This window comes from Marmota monax, unplaced genomic scaffold, assembly GCF_021218885.2.
Source record: "Marmota monax isolate L192 unplaced genomic scaffold, Marmota_monax_Labrador192_F-V1.1 WCK01_AAM20220418_F8-fsc00167, whole genome shotgun sequence".
Classification (NCBI taxonomy): Eukaryota; Metazoa; Chordata; class Mammalia; order Rodentia; family Sciuridae; genus Marmota; species Marmota monax.
The window spans coordinates 1,826,365-1,841,737 of NW_026694116.1; the positions used below are offsets into that span (position 1 = coordinate 1,826,365).

Sequence of the window (15,373 nt, forward strand, 5' to 3'; positions counted from 1 at the left end):
GGCGTGGGCCTGGGGACCCAGATGCCTGTGCCTGCATAGATGATCTGGCACACACTTACCATTAAATAATATCCACCTGTGTCATTTGGAGCTCCTTCTCTGCCTTTGTCCTTTGGGGCTTGTGAAGTGGGTGGTTTTTGCCTGTGCAGGCCCGGGGCTCTGTCTCAGCTGCTGGGGGCATGCAGGAGCTCCAGGGAGGACTCCCCAGTTCTGGGACTGGCAGCCATGATGGCAGTGGATGGAGGCAGGAAGGGCCAGGACACCTGGGTGCCACAGACTGCAGGGACCTGGCCTGTTGCCACTGTGGCCCATTTGGCCCCCCAAGCCCGGTTATGGGTTTTTCTCCCATAGTTCACTTTCTCAGCTTCCACACTGGGCCCATAGTGCAGTTACAGTGTGGTGGCTCATTTAAGAAACTGTGTGTTTCATTACGAAGTACTTACGTCTACAGAGACACATTTCTGATGGTGGTATTCTCAGAACATGAGGCAGGCACATCTGGTTTGGGTTCTGCACATTTAGACTTAGAAGAAGTTAGAGGCTGAGAGATGTTTATCATGGGGCAGAATAAGAGGGGCTAGGGTTGCAGGATCCCACACTGGCTCCAAGGGGTCTGTTGAAAATCAGTTATGCAGTGTGCTCCTGCAGGAGTGGGCAGCTGGCCACCATGTCCTCCACATCAGACTTCTGCCCCTAGGCCACGAGACCCTTAAGAAGCAGGGATTCCTAGAGAATTCTGAAGTACTGGGTGTGGTGGCACAGGCCTCTAATCCCAGTGGCTCAGGAGGCTGAGACTAGGGGATCACAAGTTGCCAGCCTGGGCAACTTAGCAAGATCCTACTTCAAAATAAGAAAGAAAGAGAAGAGTTAGGAGTGTAGCTCTGGTAGAACACCTCTAGTTTAATCCCCGTCACCCCTAAAAGAAAAGTCTAAAGGAGCCCAGATCCCTGGGAAGGTCCCCTGCTACATGGTGTCATTCTGATGTCCTTCTCAGTTCATTAAGAAGCACAATGTCTTAAGATTGCCTTTTTCCATGGAGTGGCTGAGCCTCACCTATCTTTCCCAAAGGACCTGTTATTCATCTGCAGACTTGAGGACCCAGCACAGCCCTGGGTGTCCTTCATGGGAATGGTCCAGATGGGGAGAAGTCTCAGGCAGATTCAGTGCTTAGCACTCTTAGAGGGTGCAGGGCCTGATTAGGAGGGTCCAGTGGAAGGTTGGATGGTGGGACTAGTACTGAGGCTTGGTGTGACTTTTGCACGAAGGGCCTGAGGATCCTTGGTGCCTAGTGTCCATACATACCTCACCATGGGCTGGATACCTCACATGGTGGTGCCCCAACAGCTGCAGAGCCACCCAGAGGGAGGTGGCTCAAGAGACTCCTGCAGAGATGTGAGGGGCAAAGCTGAGGTGGAGAGCGAAGTGGGAGGTGGAGGGCAGGAGGGTTGGAAGGGCAGGGGGAGCACCAAGAGTTTGTGCCTGAGATGGGGGGCCTGAGGGCCTCCAACAGCAGATGTGGGCCAGAGATGGGGTAAAACCATTCTCTGGCTGGGGCTCCTGAGCCAGGGATTGGCCTTGGGAGCAGTGTAGGCCGTCCCTACTCTGCACACTTTCTGGGCACAGTTGTCAGTGCATGCGAGCACTAACTGTGGGCTTGCCTAGGATCCAGAGCCAGATGTGGAAGTGGAGTTGCAAAGGGACGTTTGTACACGGTGGTCACAGCAGGAGTGTTCTGTAGCTCAGAGTTCTGTGGCACAGTCCACATGATCAGGGAGGATGATGGGTAAGCAGTGTGTGGCCAGCCACATAGATCCCTCAGCCTCAAGCACCTACTGCAGGATGGCTGAGCCTCGAGGACATCATCACATTACCATGGGATCCACTTATGTGAGGTCCCCAGAGTCACCAAGCCACAGGAAATGGAAGGGGAGGGGTACCAGGGGCTGGGCAGCCAGTTGAGTGGAACAGAGATTCTGTTTGGGAGGATGAAAGTTGACAAGCACAGTGGAGATGACTGTATGACAATGTGAATGGACACTTGAAAAGTCAATACTAGCTGGGAGTGATGGTGCACACCTGTAATCCCAGCGACTTGAGAGGTTGAGACAGAAGGATTTCAAGTTCAAGTCCAGTCTCAGCAATTTAGCAAGGCCCTAAGCAACTTAGTGAAACCTTGTCTCAAAAAATAAAAATGGCTGGGGATATGGCCCAGTAGTTGAGGGCCCCTGGGTTTAATCCCCAGTGCAAAAAAAAAAAAAAAAAAAAAAACAAAAACCAAAAGTCAACATCATACATTTTGTGTCATGTATATTCAGTCTCAGTAAGAGGCAGCACTGCTGTCTCCTCCATCCCTAAAGCTCCCTAAAACTGGGCGCAGGAGGCATCTCCCTGTGTGTCCTTCGGTGACACTTGGCAGAGGAGCTGTGGAGGCCTGGCCTGCAGCAGGTGGACTAAAGAGGCTGGTCTGGGCTATGGGTTCTGGGCTGGCTGCAAGGGAGAGCGCCACTGGCCACTGGCCTGTTCCTCTTGCCAGCTTCCTTCTGGCCAGGCTGGGTGACCCAGCAGTCTTCAGGCTGGCAGTGCTCCCAGGTGGCACAGGTGGTAGAGGCTTAGGTGGGGCTGGATGAGTTGACCAGTGTGAGACATCTGGGCACAGCATGCAGCAGGGGAGAGGGGTGCCCACCCTGGAGAGAGAGACCCATAGGGAAGTTCCACCTCTGTCTGTGTGGGGGGCTGAGCAAGTGCAGCTCAGGACAGAGGTGAGTGGAAGCTTCTCTGGGGCCGGGGAAGGAGCCCCTTCAGCCCCCATGGGCCTCTGGAAGGGTTAGTTTGGACCCCAGAGGCCCCTTCTGGCTGAGAGGCCCCACCCCTGGTACTGACTTTCCTCTAGGCTTGCCAGGAGTATTCATGTTCCTTGTCCCTGGTGGCTAGTCTCTGACCAGATCCTGAGATGCAGGCCAGAGAGGCCAAGACCAGGGAAGCCAAGGCCAGGGAAGGTGTGCCTTCTGGAGGCCAGTCATGAGCAGCGTCCTGGCTGGGACCAGTGTCTCGGCTCTTTCTGGGTTCTGTGATGAGTACCTCTTTATGGCTGAGCTCTACCAAGTGGCTGTGTGCATGTGGTGCCTCAGCTTCAGTGGCTCTGCAGAGCCTGGCTTGCCCTGGCCCGGTCCCCGAGGTGCAGCTCTGTCTGGCATGTCCCAAACAGTATCCTAGGCCTGCAGGCTGACAACCACCTGCTGCTCTCTGTCCCGGGGTGATTTTTCCCGGTAGGATATGGGTAGGTGGATGCAATGACCCCCATGGTAAGCACTAAAGATGCCAGTTTCCTCCTGGGGCACAGGAAGCCTCAGGTGAAGAGCTGAGGGGGTGTTTCATGGTGGAGTCAGGTCTCCCAGGGGTCTTGCCAACTGCTCTTCTCAGGGAGGGGCTGCTGGACTGCATGAACTGGGCTCTGTGGCCTCATGTTGCCCACCTTTTGTAGTGATCACCATGTACTGAGCAAGGACTGTGCTCCAGGTAGCTGTGAGGGCTTTGTGTCCACTCTGGTGCATGCCACATGCCCTCCTGGGACCAGGAGACAGGCTCTGTGCAGAGGACTAAGTAGAGGTCCACCTAGGCAAACTGAGATCTGACGAGTCACTTATTAAAGTTTGAAAATTTAAAAACTGGTTCTGCACATCTAAGCCAAGAACACCTTAGTTCTTCCTGAATTTTCAGTTCAGCATATGCATTTTTAAAGTTGTGGTAAAATTGTCATTAAAATTTATCACCTCTGTTGGCCCTAAGCTCCTGAGCCTCCTGCCTCAGCCTGCCAAGTGCTGGGACCGCAGGTGAGCGACACTGCTTGCACCTGGCCTCCAGGATCCACTTGAAGGCTCTGTGAGGTCCTTTTGCAGCTGGAACCAAGGCAGGGGCATCAACTGGCCTGTCTTAGCTTCCCTGGCCCCCTCAGCTCTGCCTGGGAGGCCTGGGACCCATGCAGAGCATTTGGGAAGTATATGCTCTTTAAACTGCCATGGCCATGCACTGTACACAGTGCCGTGCACATGGTGCTGCCTGGTGCACCTCTGGGGTGCCATCCTGGGGGCATCCTCCGGGCCCAACATACACCTTCCACCTAGCACAGAGCACAGGAACAAGACGGGGGTGCTGCCTCCCTACTGGTGCTCCTGGTTCTGGTGTGCATTGTTTAGGGAGAGATCATGTTTTGGGGTCTGTGTGTGAGTCTAGGGGAACCCTTTTCTCCCTGCTGCTCAGCTCTGGCCGGTTTGGGTGGAACTGAGCCCTGATTAGCCACCTTCAGGGGACCATGGGGCCTCCCCCAGGGGAAGCTCCCGTCTCGCGCCAAAGCATGGGTGCTGCCAGAATCCTGAGAGAGCGGAGAGGACTCCAGAGAACACCCAGCTATGTGGGGGCAGGGTGCAACCATGCCCAGCTGACACTGCTCCCATGAGGGGCCTCAGTGCCGCAGGAGCGCCTGTCCTGTTTCCACACTCTGCAGCTGGGCTGACCCTTCTCAGCCACAGAATGAGAGGAGCCCTGGCCTCAGGCCATCTGGAGGGGCACGCTGGGTTTGATGGCTAAGTGTCCACTGTAGGGACACCAGTCACACCTACCCCCTGCCACAGGCTCAGGGGTTTAGTGCTCCTGCTGCCCAATTCCTCCAGAGGTGGCTGGGAGGTGGCTGCCATATCGCTAGGCCTGCACATCCCACAGTGAAGCCTCTGCTCTGATGGCGCCCCCACAGGCTTACATGTCATTTATTTTTCAGAAAGGATGAGGGGATGGTGTCATGCTCGTTGTGGGATGACAGCTCTTTTTTCTCTTTTCTTCTGTGGTGCTGGGGATTGAACCCAAGGCCTTGTGCATGTGAGGCAAGCGCTCTACCATCTGAGCTGTATTCCCAGCCCGAGGGATGACAGCTCTTTAACAGAAGCTGTGGGGTCCTTGCCATCTTGAACCTCCTATGAGCTGGTGCAGGTCTGGCGGGAGCTGCTTCCACTCCTGGTTCACGGAGAATGAGGGCAATAAGGAGGGTGTGGCCCAGTCTCTCTTGCTGGAGGCTGCTGTTTGCCAGCCTCACGTGGAGAGAGTCTCCATTCTGGTGGGGGAACTGGCTCCCTTATAGCTGAGGGAACCAGCCATGTCACCTCTCACAGCCGGTACCAGGCAGTAGGTCCTCCCCCCATCCTCTCTGATTCCCTTATTCAACTTCTCACATAAACATGCCAAGAGTGGCCTGAAATCTCTTCAGGGCCACAGCCAAGCAAAGGAAGCCGGTACTGACATGTGCATGAGCACACAGGTGCACATGTCCCCACACGTTTCACAGCCCACCTTGGGGTGTGACTCCCGCCACAGTGCCAGTCTGCAGGCCAGTTCTCTGCACGCAGGAGCATCTGGGTGTGAGGAACCTCTCCAGGTCACTCCCATGAGCAGCAGCATCCTGTCCCAGCCCTCTGCCTCTCCACATGCCAATGAGAGTCAAGGCCTTTCCTCTCCTCTCCTGAATCACTGACTAATGAAAAGCTCAAAGGAATTCAAAGTTGTGCCTGTTCCTCCAGGTCCCCCACCCCAGAAATCACTCCCCCCCCATGCCTTTCAGGTAAGGGGTTTTTGGGTGAAAATCATCCCATACCACCATCCTACATGACCTTTCTGTACCCACAAGGAACCAACTGGCATTTCCAGTTGGGCAGATGGCTCTAACACTGGCCACACCAGGCCTTGGGGGCAGCCCTGTCTACCTCGAGGAACAGACTGCCCTGGTTATAGGGAAGGTGAAGTACACAGAAGGGCGCTCTCACATGATGCTGGATTTCAGTTAAGACCAAAATACATACCTCTCAAATCAGAACCAAAAATACAAAGATGACATTTCTACTTTTGCAAATGAAAGACAGCTGCCAGGCTGATGCAGAGGTACATTAGCATCTCCTGTAAGCGGTGTCTCTGGGGACAGGGTGCATCTCCACTGCAGGTGCTGGCCTGTGCCCTGGCCCTGGGCTAGAATTCCCCTGAGCTTGCTTGGGATCCTGGGTCAAGTGGGTGCCCAGAGGATCCTATAAATAAGGAAGTTCCAGGGCAGCCTGCAGCTGGCCAGAGCATGAGACAAGGGGCGTGAATATTGGCAGAGGCTTGGAAGCTGGACCTCCTCCAGGTGCTTCTCTTTTCTGAGGGGCTGGAACAGGATTTGGGTCTCTTGAAATTTGATGTGATGGAAGGTGGAGCCTAGAACCAGAACTATAGGAAAGCGAAGGTCAGGGGAGCCAGCCAAGCTCACCTATGCTGGAGAGAATGCTCTCTGCTGGGATATTTGAGAGACGTGGTGCAGGGGCTCCTCCTGCTCGGAGTTGCAGACTGGTGGGCTGGGACGTCACTCTCCTGCTGGGCTGATGGCTTTGGTTCCATCCTGAAGATGTTTGGGGTTGCAGGCAGGGGCCATTTCCTTGCATCCTCTCAGAGTCTTCATGGCACCTTTGGCAAACTGCCCCTTTGCTGCAGATAAACAAAACCAGTCCTGGGTTCTAGCAGCAAGTTTGTTTTGGATGATAGAGATAAATGCTGCTCCTATATTCAAACTTGAGCAAGGTACAGAGGCCTGGCTGACAGCTTCCTAAAGGGTAACTCCTAAAGCACACATGAGCCAGAACTGGCATCTAGACAAAACGCTTGTCTTTCCAGTGCCAGAACAGGTGGAAACATGCAATTCTAGCAGCCCAGATGATTCCTCTGACCCAGAGCCCTCTGTTCCCACTCTTTGCAGTTCCTTAAGCCCACGGGATCTCTGGGCTGCCAGGTTCTCCATCTGCTCCCTGCCCCATGTGGCCCCAGTGTCACAATTGACCCCTGCATATCCCTCCGCATCCCTGGAGGGTTCTGCCCTGGCCAAGCCCTGTGACTCAGCCCTTCTCTGGTGGTCTCAGGGCACATGCCACATCAGCCTTCCTTCCAGGTATGTCCACCTATGAGATGTCTCCTGGGAAGACAAAGAATGATGACGGCATCATAGTCTATCTCTGCAGCTCAGACAACTAACTATCCCAGGCTTTCTCCTGTCCCCTGCCACCCATGGTACCCTGCTGTGCCCTTAAGCCAGTCTTGGGGCCACTAGGGCAGAGTCAGCCAGGCTTCCCGCCCCAGCCCATCCTCCTGTCCCAGTGCCTTCTCTCACGCTGCTACCAGATGAAAAAGAGGGGCCTCCTCCCAGTTTCGTGTCTAGTCTTATGGCGCCAGCAACTCTCCGCCTCTGTCATCAGGTTTCCACCGGCATCTGGAATGTCCAGTTTGCACACACACCCCTCTTTCTGCACCCTGTCCTCCCCTTGGTTCAGCTCAGCTTCTCTGCTCTCCTCCACAGTGAAACTCCTGGAAGGAAGCTGCATACTCATTGTGGGGATTCTATCCTCCTCTGTCCCCACCCTCCCACAGAATTGCTTTCCAGGGATGCTAGGGCATCCCCAAATCCAAAGTCATGCTGAAAACTCTTGATTCTGCCCCACTTCCCTGTTCTGGCCTTTCCTATTTTAGTTAAGGATTACTCAGGTATCAGAATTGTTTAGGCCCAAAACCTGAGAACTAGATAAAATGGACACATTTCTAGAAAGACTTAACCACTGAAACTAACTCAAGGTGAAACAATCTGAACAGACCTATAGTGAATAATAATCAGTTACCCATGAACCCCCATTTCCATATGGCTGTGATGCTGAATTCTACCAAAGAATTAATGCCAGTTCTTTAAGAACTCTTCCAGAAATATATGAGGAACACTCTCAATCTGATTTATGAGGCCAGTGGTAACTGATATACCAAGACCAGATGAAGACTTCACAAGAACTTATAAACCAGTATTATTTTGAACATGGATGCAAAAAAAAAAAAAAAAACCCAACAAAATAGTACTAAACCAAACCTAGGAACATATCAAGAGGAATCTATGTCGTGACCAAGGGCAGTTTATCCAGGAATGCAAGGGAGGGTCAATAACTGAAAATCAAGCAATAAAATACACTACAGTAACAGGATGGCGGGGGGAGATAGATGCAAAAAAAGCATTTTGGATTTTCTGGAGAAAATCCAACCATGTTTCATGATAAAAGACATAACCTGGAGGTGCTGGGGATATAGCTCAGTTGGTAGAGTGCTTGCCTCGCACAAGGCCCTGGGTTTGATCCCCAGCAACACACATACACACACATTCCAAACAAACAAACAAAACAAAAACCTGGGAATAGAGAGGAACTTTTGTCTGATAAAGGGCATCCATGAAAAACCTACAGCCAGCATCATAGTGATAAGTGGGATGCCTCCTCCAGATCAGGAATGGGATAAAGACATATGCTCTCACGCTCCCACTTGACCCTGAGCTGGAGCTTCTTTCAAGCCAGGTCTCAGGCAAGAAGAAATAAAGCACCCTCCTCCCTCGGTTGGGAAAAAGAGGTAAGCTCCCTTCACAGAAGACAAGCTCTGTGTTCAGAAAATGCTGGGAAATCCACTGAGAAACAATATGAACTAATCAATTGGTTCCCAGTTCCTTCATGATAGGAGACCAACACTTGAGCAAGCACCGCAGGTCCTCCTTGACCTCTTTCCTTCTCACCACTTGTCCCACTGTCAGTGACGCCTGCTTCACCCTTCAGAATCCTTCCTCCCTCTGCTCAAAATCCCTTGATGGCACTCCACCTCACCTAGAGGAGGACAAGGTTCTGACCCTGTAGGATCTGCTGTCCCCCCTACTCCTCACCTCCTCCCCTGACTGGGAGTAAATGTCCCCTCGTAGGGCTTTCCTCGGTGGACGGGTTCTATCTACCTCTTGATGTGACATAGTGCCCATCACCGCCCAGTGTACTGCGGGTCACTCCTCTTCTGCCTGGACTCAGCTCCTGAGCCCTACGTCATCTGGACAGCATCTGAAAGACGGGGTCCACTTCAGCACAGCCTTCTTTCTGATAACAGGAGGGCTCTACCAAGTCCACAGAAGTTAAGAACCTCAGATCCAGGGAGGCAGGGGGCCAAGTGGCCACTCCAAGGCGTTGCGTGTCCTCTGATCTCCTGGGGCTGGTGCCCGTGGGCCAGCTCTTCTTCGAGGTCAGCACTCATTTCACAGGGATACTGACTCCCGGATCGTCCAGACCCTGCCTGGCTGAGAATGAAGCCACGCCCGCTCGGGAGGGAGACGCACGCCGTCTTCGCGAGCGTGGGATTACGTGGGATGCCACACAACTGCCCACCTGGGGGTAGGCTCACCCGGATTGTCCAGTTGGGGGGCTCGAAGTCTCCCCAAGCTTCAAGCACTGTTGGGGTCCCCACCCAGCTACGTCGGAGAATGGGCAGTGGAAGGCGCTGTCCAAGAGAGTTGGTGTCCGGCGAATTGGAGGAGCCAAGCCGGCGGTGGTGGAGGGGACCGAGCCTCAGGCCGTCCCACTGTACCTGGGGGCGGGGACGAATGACCGGGCTTAGGGCCGTTCCATTGCGCCTGGGGGCGGGACTGTAGGCGGGGCCTCAGGCGTGCGCAATGTACCTGGGGGCGGGGTGGAAGGGCGGGGCTTCAGGCGCGTGCCACGCGCTGGCGGAGGGGGGCGGGGACTTACGCGCTCCCACAGCGGCTGGGGGCGGGGCTGGAGGCGGGGCTTCAGGTGTTTCCCTTGTGCTTGACGACGGGGGCGGGGCCTCAGGCGCGTCCTGTGCCCTTGCGGACGGGGGTGGGGCCGGGGCAGGCTTTCGGGCTGTCTACTGCGCCTGCGGACGCCGGGGGTGTCAGGGTTAGGCCGGGGGCGGGGCCGCGGGCGGCGCGCTCTGCGCCTGCGGAAAGGGGCGGGGCTGCTGTGGCTTTCAGTGCGCCTGCGCAAGGCAGCGGCGGTGCGCTCGCTCCCGCCCGTTGGCCGCCGCCTCAGCCGCCACCTCCCGGGGCCGCGCACGCGCCGCCTCCGCCCCCGGCCCGCGCCCGCCCCCGGCCCGCGCCCGCCCGCCGCATCCTCGCCGGCCCGCTCCGCGCCTCTTCGGCCTCGGCTCGGCGCCCGCATCATGCAACAACAGCTAGGGCGGCGGCGGCGGCGGCGGCCGTGAGGCGAGGGCCGTGCGCCCGGCGGGCCGGCGCGGGAGGGCGGCGGCGCCTTTGTTGCGGCCGGGCCGCCGCGGCCTTTGTCTGCGGATGGTGGACGCGGGAGGCCGCCCCGCCGCCGAGGGCTGGCGGAGGATGGAGGCCCCGCCGGACGGCGCTGACCTGGTGCCGCTGGACCGCTACGACGCGGCGCGGGCCAAGATCGCCGCCAACCTGCAGTGGATCTGCGCCAAGGCCTACGGGCTAGGTGCGCGGCGGGCGGGGGGCGCGGGCGGAGGGCGCCTGGCGCGGGGGGCGCCGGCCGCCCGCTGGCCGCGGTCCCGAGCGGTGGCCAGAGCGCCTACGGCGAGGCTCGCCGCAGAGGGACGCCCTGGACGCCCAGGCGACCCGTTCGCCACCGGTTTTGGTGGTTGCAGAATCTTGGGCCGCTGACTCCCAGGCCCTCAGCTGGGCCTTGCACGGATTGCGTGGATCTTAGCGATCCCTCCGGTAATTCTGGTCGCGGAGCTGGGTGATCCTGCGACGGAGTTCTTGGTGAGGCCTAAGGTGCTTAGTGGATTAAGGCGGTCTGATTCCTGCTCCGGGAACTTTGCAAACCAGGTGGTGCGGCAGTGCCTTGATTCCTGGCTTCCTCTATTAATTAACCTTAGGTGCTTTGTTTCAATCCAAAGTTAGGGGTTAACACTGGTGTAAGCCTCTTAATTTGAAGCACGAATTAATTGCTTTTATTCTGGTGATAAATGACTGATTCTAGAGCAAGACTGAAGGGCAGAGGTAGCCCTTGGAGAAAAGGGTTAGTTGACCAGTTTTGAGAACTTGCTGAGCAGGCGTTCGGTGTGACAGTGGCCTGTGCCTCAGTCCGCCTCGGGTTAGTCATAAGCACAAACACGTTTTGTGAGTCTCAGATTAAATACACGCTTTATTATTTTTAAAAAATATTGTTTAGTGTCAGTGAACCTTTTTTTGTTTATTTATATGCGGTGCCTATAATCCAGTGCCTTACACATTAGGCAAGCGCTGTCCCGCTGAGCCAGCCCACAGCTTTATTTTAAACTCGTTTTTGTGCTGTGTAAGTAGCAGTTGGAAAATGATTCTTTCCTTTCTTTTAGAATTTTCAGTTTACGATCATTGTTCCCTGGTTATGTTGAATTTCTCTCAGGTTCTGTATGGTGGTGGAAAAATGCTGCCACATACCTGACTTTAAGTGGAATTGATAAAATGTACATGTAACACCTTAGAAAATGACACTGGAGTGTCGCTGGGTGTTGGGCACCATCCACACAGTGGCTTCAGGCACCCCTGCTGGCTGGCCCCTCCTGTGCCTTCCACAGTGATGTCTTCTGAGGCATCTGTATTCCACGATGTGTGCTTAGGTTCCTCCTTCATCCAAGCTCACTGAATTTTTTTCCACGTTGTGTAATATTTCACCAAGGCTTGTCCACCATGTGCCACTCTGACGATTATGGGTGCTGCTCAGTTCAGATTTTGTTGTTAAACCTGGTCAGTTCTTGGGCATGACTTACAGGCCTGTGTGCAAGGTTCACCTCTGTGGTTTTGAGGTTGTGCCTGCTTAGGCTCTCCTGATGAATTGTTAGACTCAAATATTTAACAAAAGGGGCTTCCGTCATTTGCGCTCTCAGTTTGTTGGTAAGGCCAGTGTCTGTTTTATTGCTTTCAGCCTTGGCATTCATCTTGGATCTTGTTAGCTATCCAGAGGTAAGTGTTGACTCAGAAGGTTGTATCTGGTCGGTCTAGCTTATCAGTATGGGTTGCTCTTGGGTATTCTACCTCATTGGAGAGAGAATCAAAACCTGGCACTGGGCTGTAAGTTGGAATTATTGGGAGGTGGGCATGTGAAGACTAGAGACACTGGTAGTAACTGAAGATCAGGTACTTTCTGTCCTGGGATCGAGCCGGGATGGCTGTGCCAGTTGGAGACAGGACTTTAGCTAACAGTGCATATCACTCTGGCTTTAGGAGATCTGTATTCCATCCATTTTTGCTCAATGAGAAATTTTCTGTTTTGAAGGGGAGTAGACGTAAAAAAAAGAAAAAAAAAATGGAAACTCCCTTTAAATTTACAAATTTGAAAGGTCCCAATTCAGATGACCAAGGAAACTCGCCGTGGCTCAGTTGAAGGAATTTTATGTATGCTGTAGTCAAGGGGGTCCCAGCTGGGGTGTCATTTCGCTATAGCTGGTGTGGGGTTGTGTCTTCCATCAACTGGGTGGGGAGTGATTTTAGCAGGATATGTAGATTGTTTCCCCTCAAACTTTGATCCTAATACAGGGGTGAATCTTTGTTATCCTCCACTACCTCTGCAGCTTACGTGCTTTTCAATGAAAGCGACACTTCCAGTCTGGGCACTTCAGTGGTTAGTCAGTGTGGGCAGGCTTGCTGGGAGAAGTGGCTTAGGTGTTTTATAGGTATACAGTTGTTTCTTAGGCTGTGAAGTGAAACCAGCTTTCCTTTTGTGTAGGAATTGAAAGCATGCCAAACTCTAGGGCTGGTTGTGAAGGCCACCTTCTTGGTTTGCCTCTGGGGTTCTGTGTCCCTGGGCACCCGGCTGCCATCTGTATAATCAGTGGCAGGCTCCTGGTGCTCACCCTGCCAGGCCTCAGACATTGGATTATGCCGAAATATTTCCTCCAGCTTAATCTGGCTCTGGTGCCACAGCCAAGACTCGTGGGCTGTCCTGTCCTGTGCTTTTATTTGTAGGTCCACCTCCCTCTTTTTTTGGTAACTCTCATGTTTCATTGACAGTCTTTTAATATTTTTTAGAAGTAACTTATTGGATATGTTGAAAATTCTTCACTTTAAGAAGTCTAAGAGGAGAGGAGTCTGGTAACATTTAGGGTGAAAATCGTAATAAGTTAGTAACAAGTTTAAAGGGTGACTCAAAATGCTATTTACTTTACAGAATCAAGTGCTGGACTGGGGTTGTGGAATTCCAGTCCACTGTGCATTTCACATGTGCCCTACTCTCAGGGACAGTGGGGGACATCAAATCTTGTTATCCCAAGGACAGTTCTGTGTCTGATCTGGCTCTTAGTCATTGCAAGGTTTCTGTGTAGCTCCTTGGAAACCCACGTGCTTTTGCCCTGGAGCTGAGCTGCTGACACCTGGCACTGGGCGGCAGCTCAGCCTTCTGTCCTACCAACACCCACTACTGGGCTAGATAGTGGCTGCTACCTGCCCAGGGTCCCTGTGGTGGGGAATGCTGCACCCCACTCCCTCCCTCTTGCTCTCCCACTCTGGCTAGAGTCATTTAAACAGCTGATTTGACAGGCACGTGTGGAGTGAGAGATCACAGTCGCTTGTGCGTTTAAACCGGCCAGCTCGTACGTACGTACGTACGTGGAGAGTGTTGGAGCCGCTGCGGGCTGCTTCATCTTGTAGGCATTAAGAGTAGCTTTGACCCTGGTTTGTTTAGTTGCAATTAGGGGCAGAACCCTTCGTTATCAATTCCAGGGGGTTGCTTGCTGTTTTGTTGTAGATTGGTCAAAAGGAGTTCAGTGCTGGGAGCCCCTTTCTAGCTCCAGAGCTGGTGTGGAGTCTCTCTCGCTTCGTCCCTGGACTGGGGCGCGTCTTCCTGGGAGCAGCCTTCTCCTGACAGTTTCAGAAGCATATTGCCAAATTCTTCCAGGTGATTATTTGTTTAGGTTATGAGTTTATTACTTTAGATTGTGTTTTTAAATAGCCTTTGTTGTTCTTGGAAAGGAGTTGAGTACTTCTGGGCTGGGTTTAAATGAGCGCTGTTAGGTGGAACTGAGGCTGCAGGGCCAGCGGCTGGTCCTCTGAGTGGCATCTGAGAACTGCCTGTCTGGTTATGTGTGCAGCTGTGCGTGGCTGGAGTCCTGGTCTTGCCTGGAGCTCTGTGTCCACCTTGCTGGGTGCTCAGGTGCTTCTTGAATGGGGGAAGGGGAAGATGTGTTTTGTAGTTCTGTCCTGGTGGCCAGAAGCGGGTGGATTCATATTTTCAAAGATAAGTCAGTTTGTAAATGGTCTCTTTCCTAGCTTGATGCCTAAGTGAAGTATTAGCCCAAGAACGAACGGAAATCCATCTTTGAGTTTGGTCAGTTCTAACTCTTTAAGTTCAAGTGACTCTCTAGAGGGCTGGCCTCATGGTGCTTCAGGGTATAAGCTTTGGGCAGACGTCTCTGAAGGGCTGGCCCTTAGTTCTTATTGCTCATGGCCTTCTGCCTTGGACTATTCTTGTGGCCTAGTAGTGCTGTGTGCCAGCGCCCTTCCCCATCACCTAGCTGCACTGTGGAAAAGCATGGATTGCTGTCATTTTCATTGTTAGGGTGGCCAGAATGGAGCCAGTGTCAAGTCATAACCAATGACAAATGAATGGCCACCCTGTGCATTGTTTTTTATTATAGGAAATACAGAGGGGGATTTTTATTTCCTGCTTTGTTGATTAAAGTCCCCACAAAATATGGACAGACACAGAGGAAACAGGAATAATGCAGGGGTTAGAAGATGACTGCATGATGAGACTGGGGGCTGCAAAAGAGGAGCCTCCAGGTGCATGGGGTGGGAGGGTGCCGGGACAACAGGCTTTGAAGGATGGAGAAGGCTTGGGTAGCCCCCAGGGACACAGGGGAGGGTATCTGGTTGCACCCTTGCAGCGGCAGAGTGTTTTGGGGGCACTGAGTGGATTAATCTTGTTGAGGCAGACAAGTCCACAAAACTGGTGGATTGAAAGAGTAGGCGATTGGTTGGAAACAGTCTGGGGCCAGGTTGTTTATGGCATTCAGGCTGCCTGGGGATTGTTTGGTGTGTGCCTGGGAAGATGTTTTTAGCAGGTCAGAGTGGGAGGAGGCCATGGACAGGTGGACCATCTGGGAACTGAGTCTCTGAGGCTGAAAAAGCCACAGCGAATTAGGGCGGTGGATTGAGCCAGGAGACACTATGAAAGCAGAATCCAGGAGACTGGATTGTGACAGTTGTGCAGGAGGTTGAGTTAGGGCCGCTGGGTCGACAGTGTTGGCTGAACATGGGGACCATCATACCCTTGGCGGGAATGGTTACAGGCTTGCTCTTGGTTCGTTCATTCGTTCCTTCCTTCCTTCCTTCCTTCCCACTTCCCTTCCCTTCCATTCCATTTTATTTATTTTTGGTGCTGGAGGTGGAACCCAGGGCCTTCCTTGCATGTTAGCAAGCACTATACCACCTAGGTATACCCCCAGTACTAGTTAGAGTCTTTGTGTCATGGAGATTTCTACTCTTATGGCTTCTCTTGACCTATACAGAAAGATGATGTTTGAGTTTTTATTTCTGAGTTCCCACCTGGCCCTTTTTTTT

The 15,373-nt window shown here is 53.4% G+C and overlaps 1 protein-coding gene and 1 long non-coding RNA gene across 12 annotated transcripts in view; one reads left to right on the top strand and one right to left on the bottom strand.

The window, feature by feature from the left end:
• Positions 1-4,728: 4,728 nt before the first annotated feature.
• On the bottom strand, positions 4,729-9,441 carry LOC124107507 (uncharacterized). Of its 2 annotated transcripts, none has more exons than XR_006856440.2 (2): positions 8,813-9,441; positions 4,729-6,498 (listed from the first exon to the last, which is right to left on the bottom strand). It is a non-coding gene; the product is annotated as an uncharacterized LOC124107507 (long non-coding RNA). The 2 variants fall into 2 exon arrangements; XR_009228739.1 differs by having other exon boundaries at positions 8,747-9,441.
• Positions 9,442-10,122: 681 nt separating this feature from the next.
• Camsap1 (calmodulin regulated spectrin associated protein 1) overlaps positions 10,123-15,373 on the top strand; it is a 63,344-nt gene continuing 58,093 nt past the window's right edge. For 3 of the 10 annotated variants that reach the window (XR_009228740.1, XM_058585935.1, XM_046465443.2), the window contains exon 1: positions 10,124-10,310. Coding sequence is in view for 8 of the 10 variants with exons in the window: in XM_058585935.1 (XP_058441918.1) it covers positions 10,154-10,310 (157 nt within the window). In the remaining 2 variants the exon portion in view is untranslated. Of the gene's footprint in view, positions 10,311-10,586; positions 10,610-15,373 lie in introns of those variants that run through there. The other 7 variants (XM_058585937.1, XM_058585936.1, XM_046465441.2 and 4 more) reach the window with 5 other exon arrangements.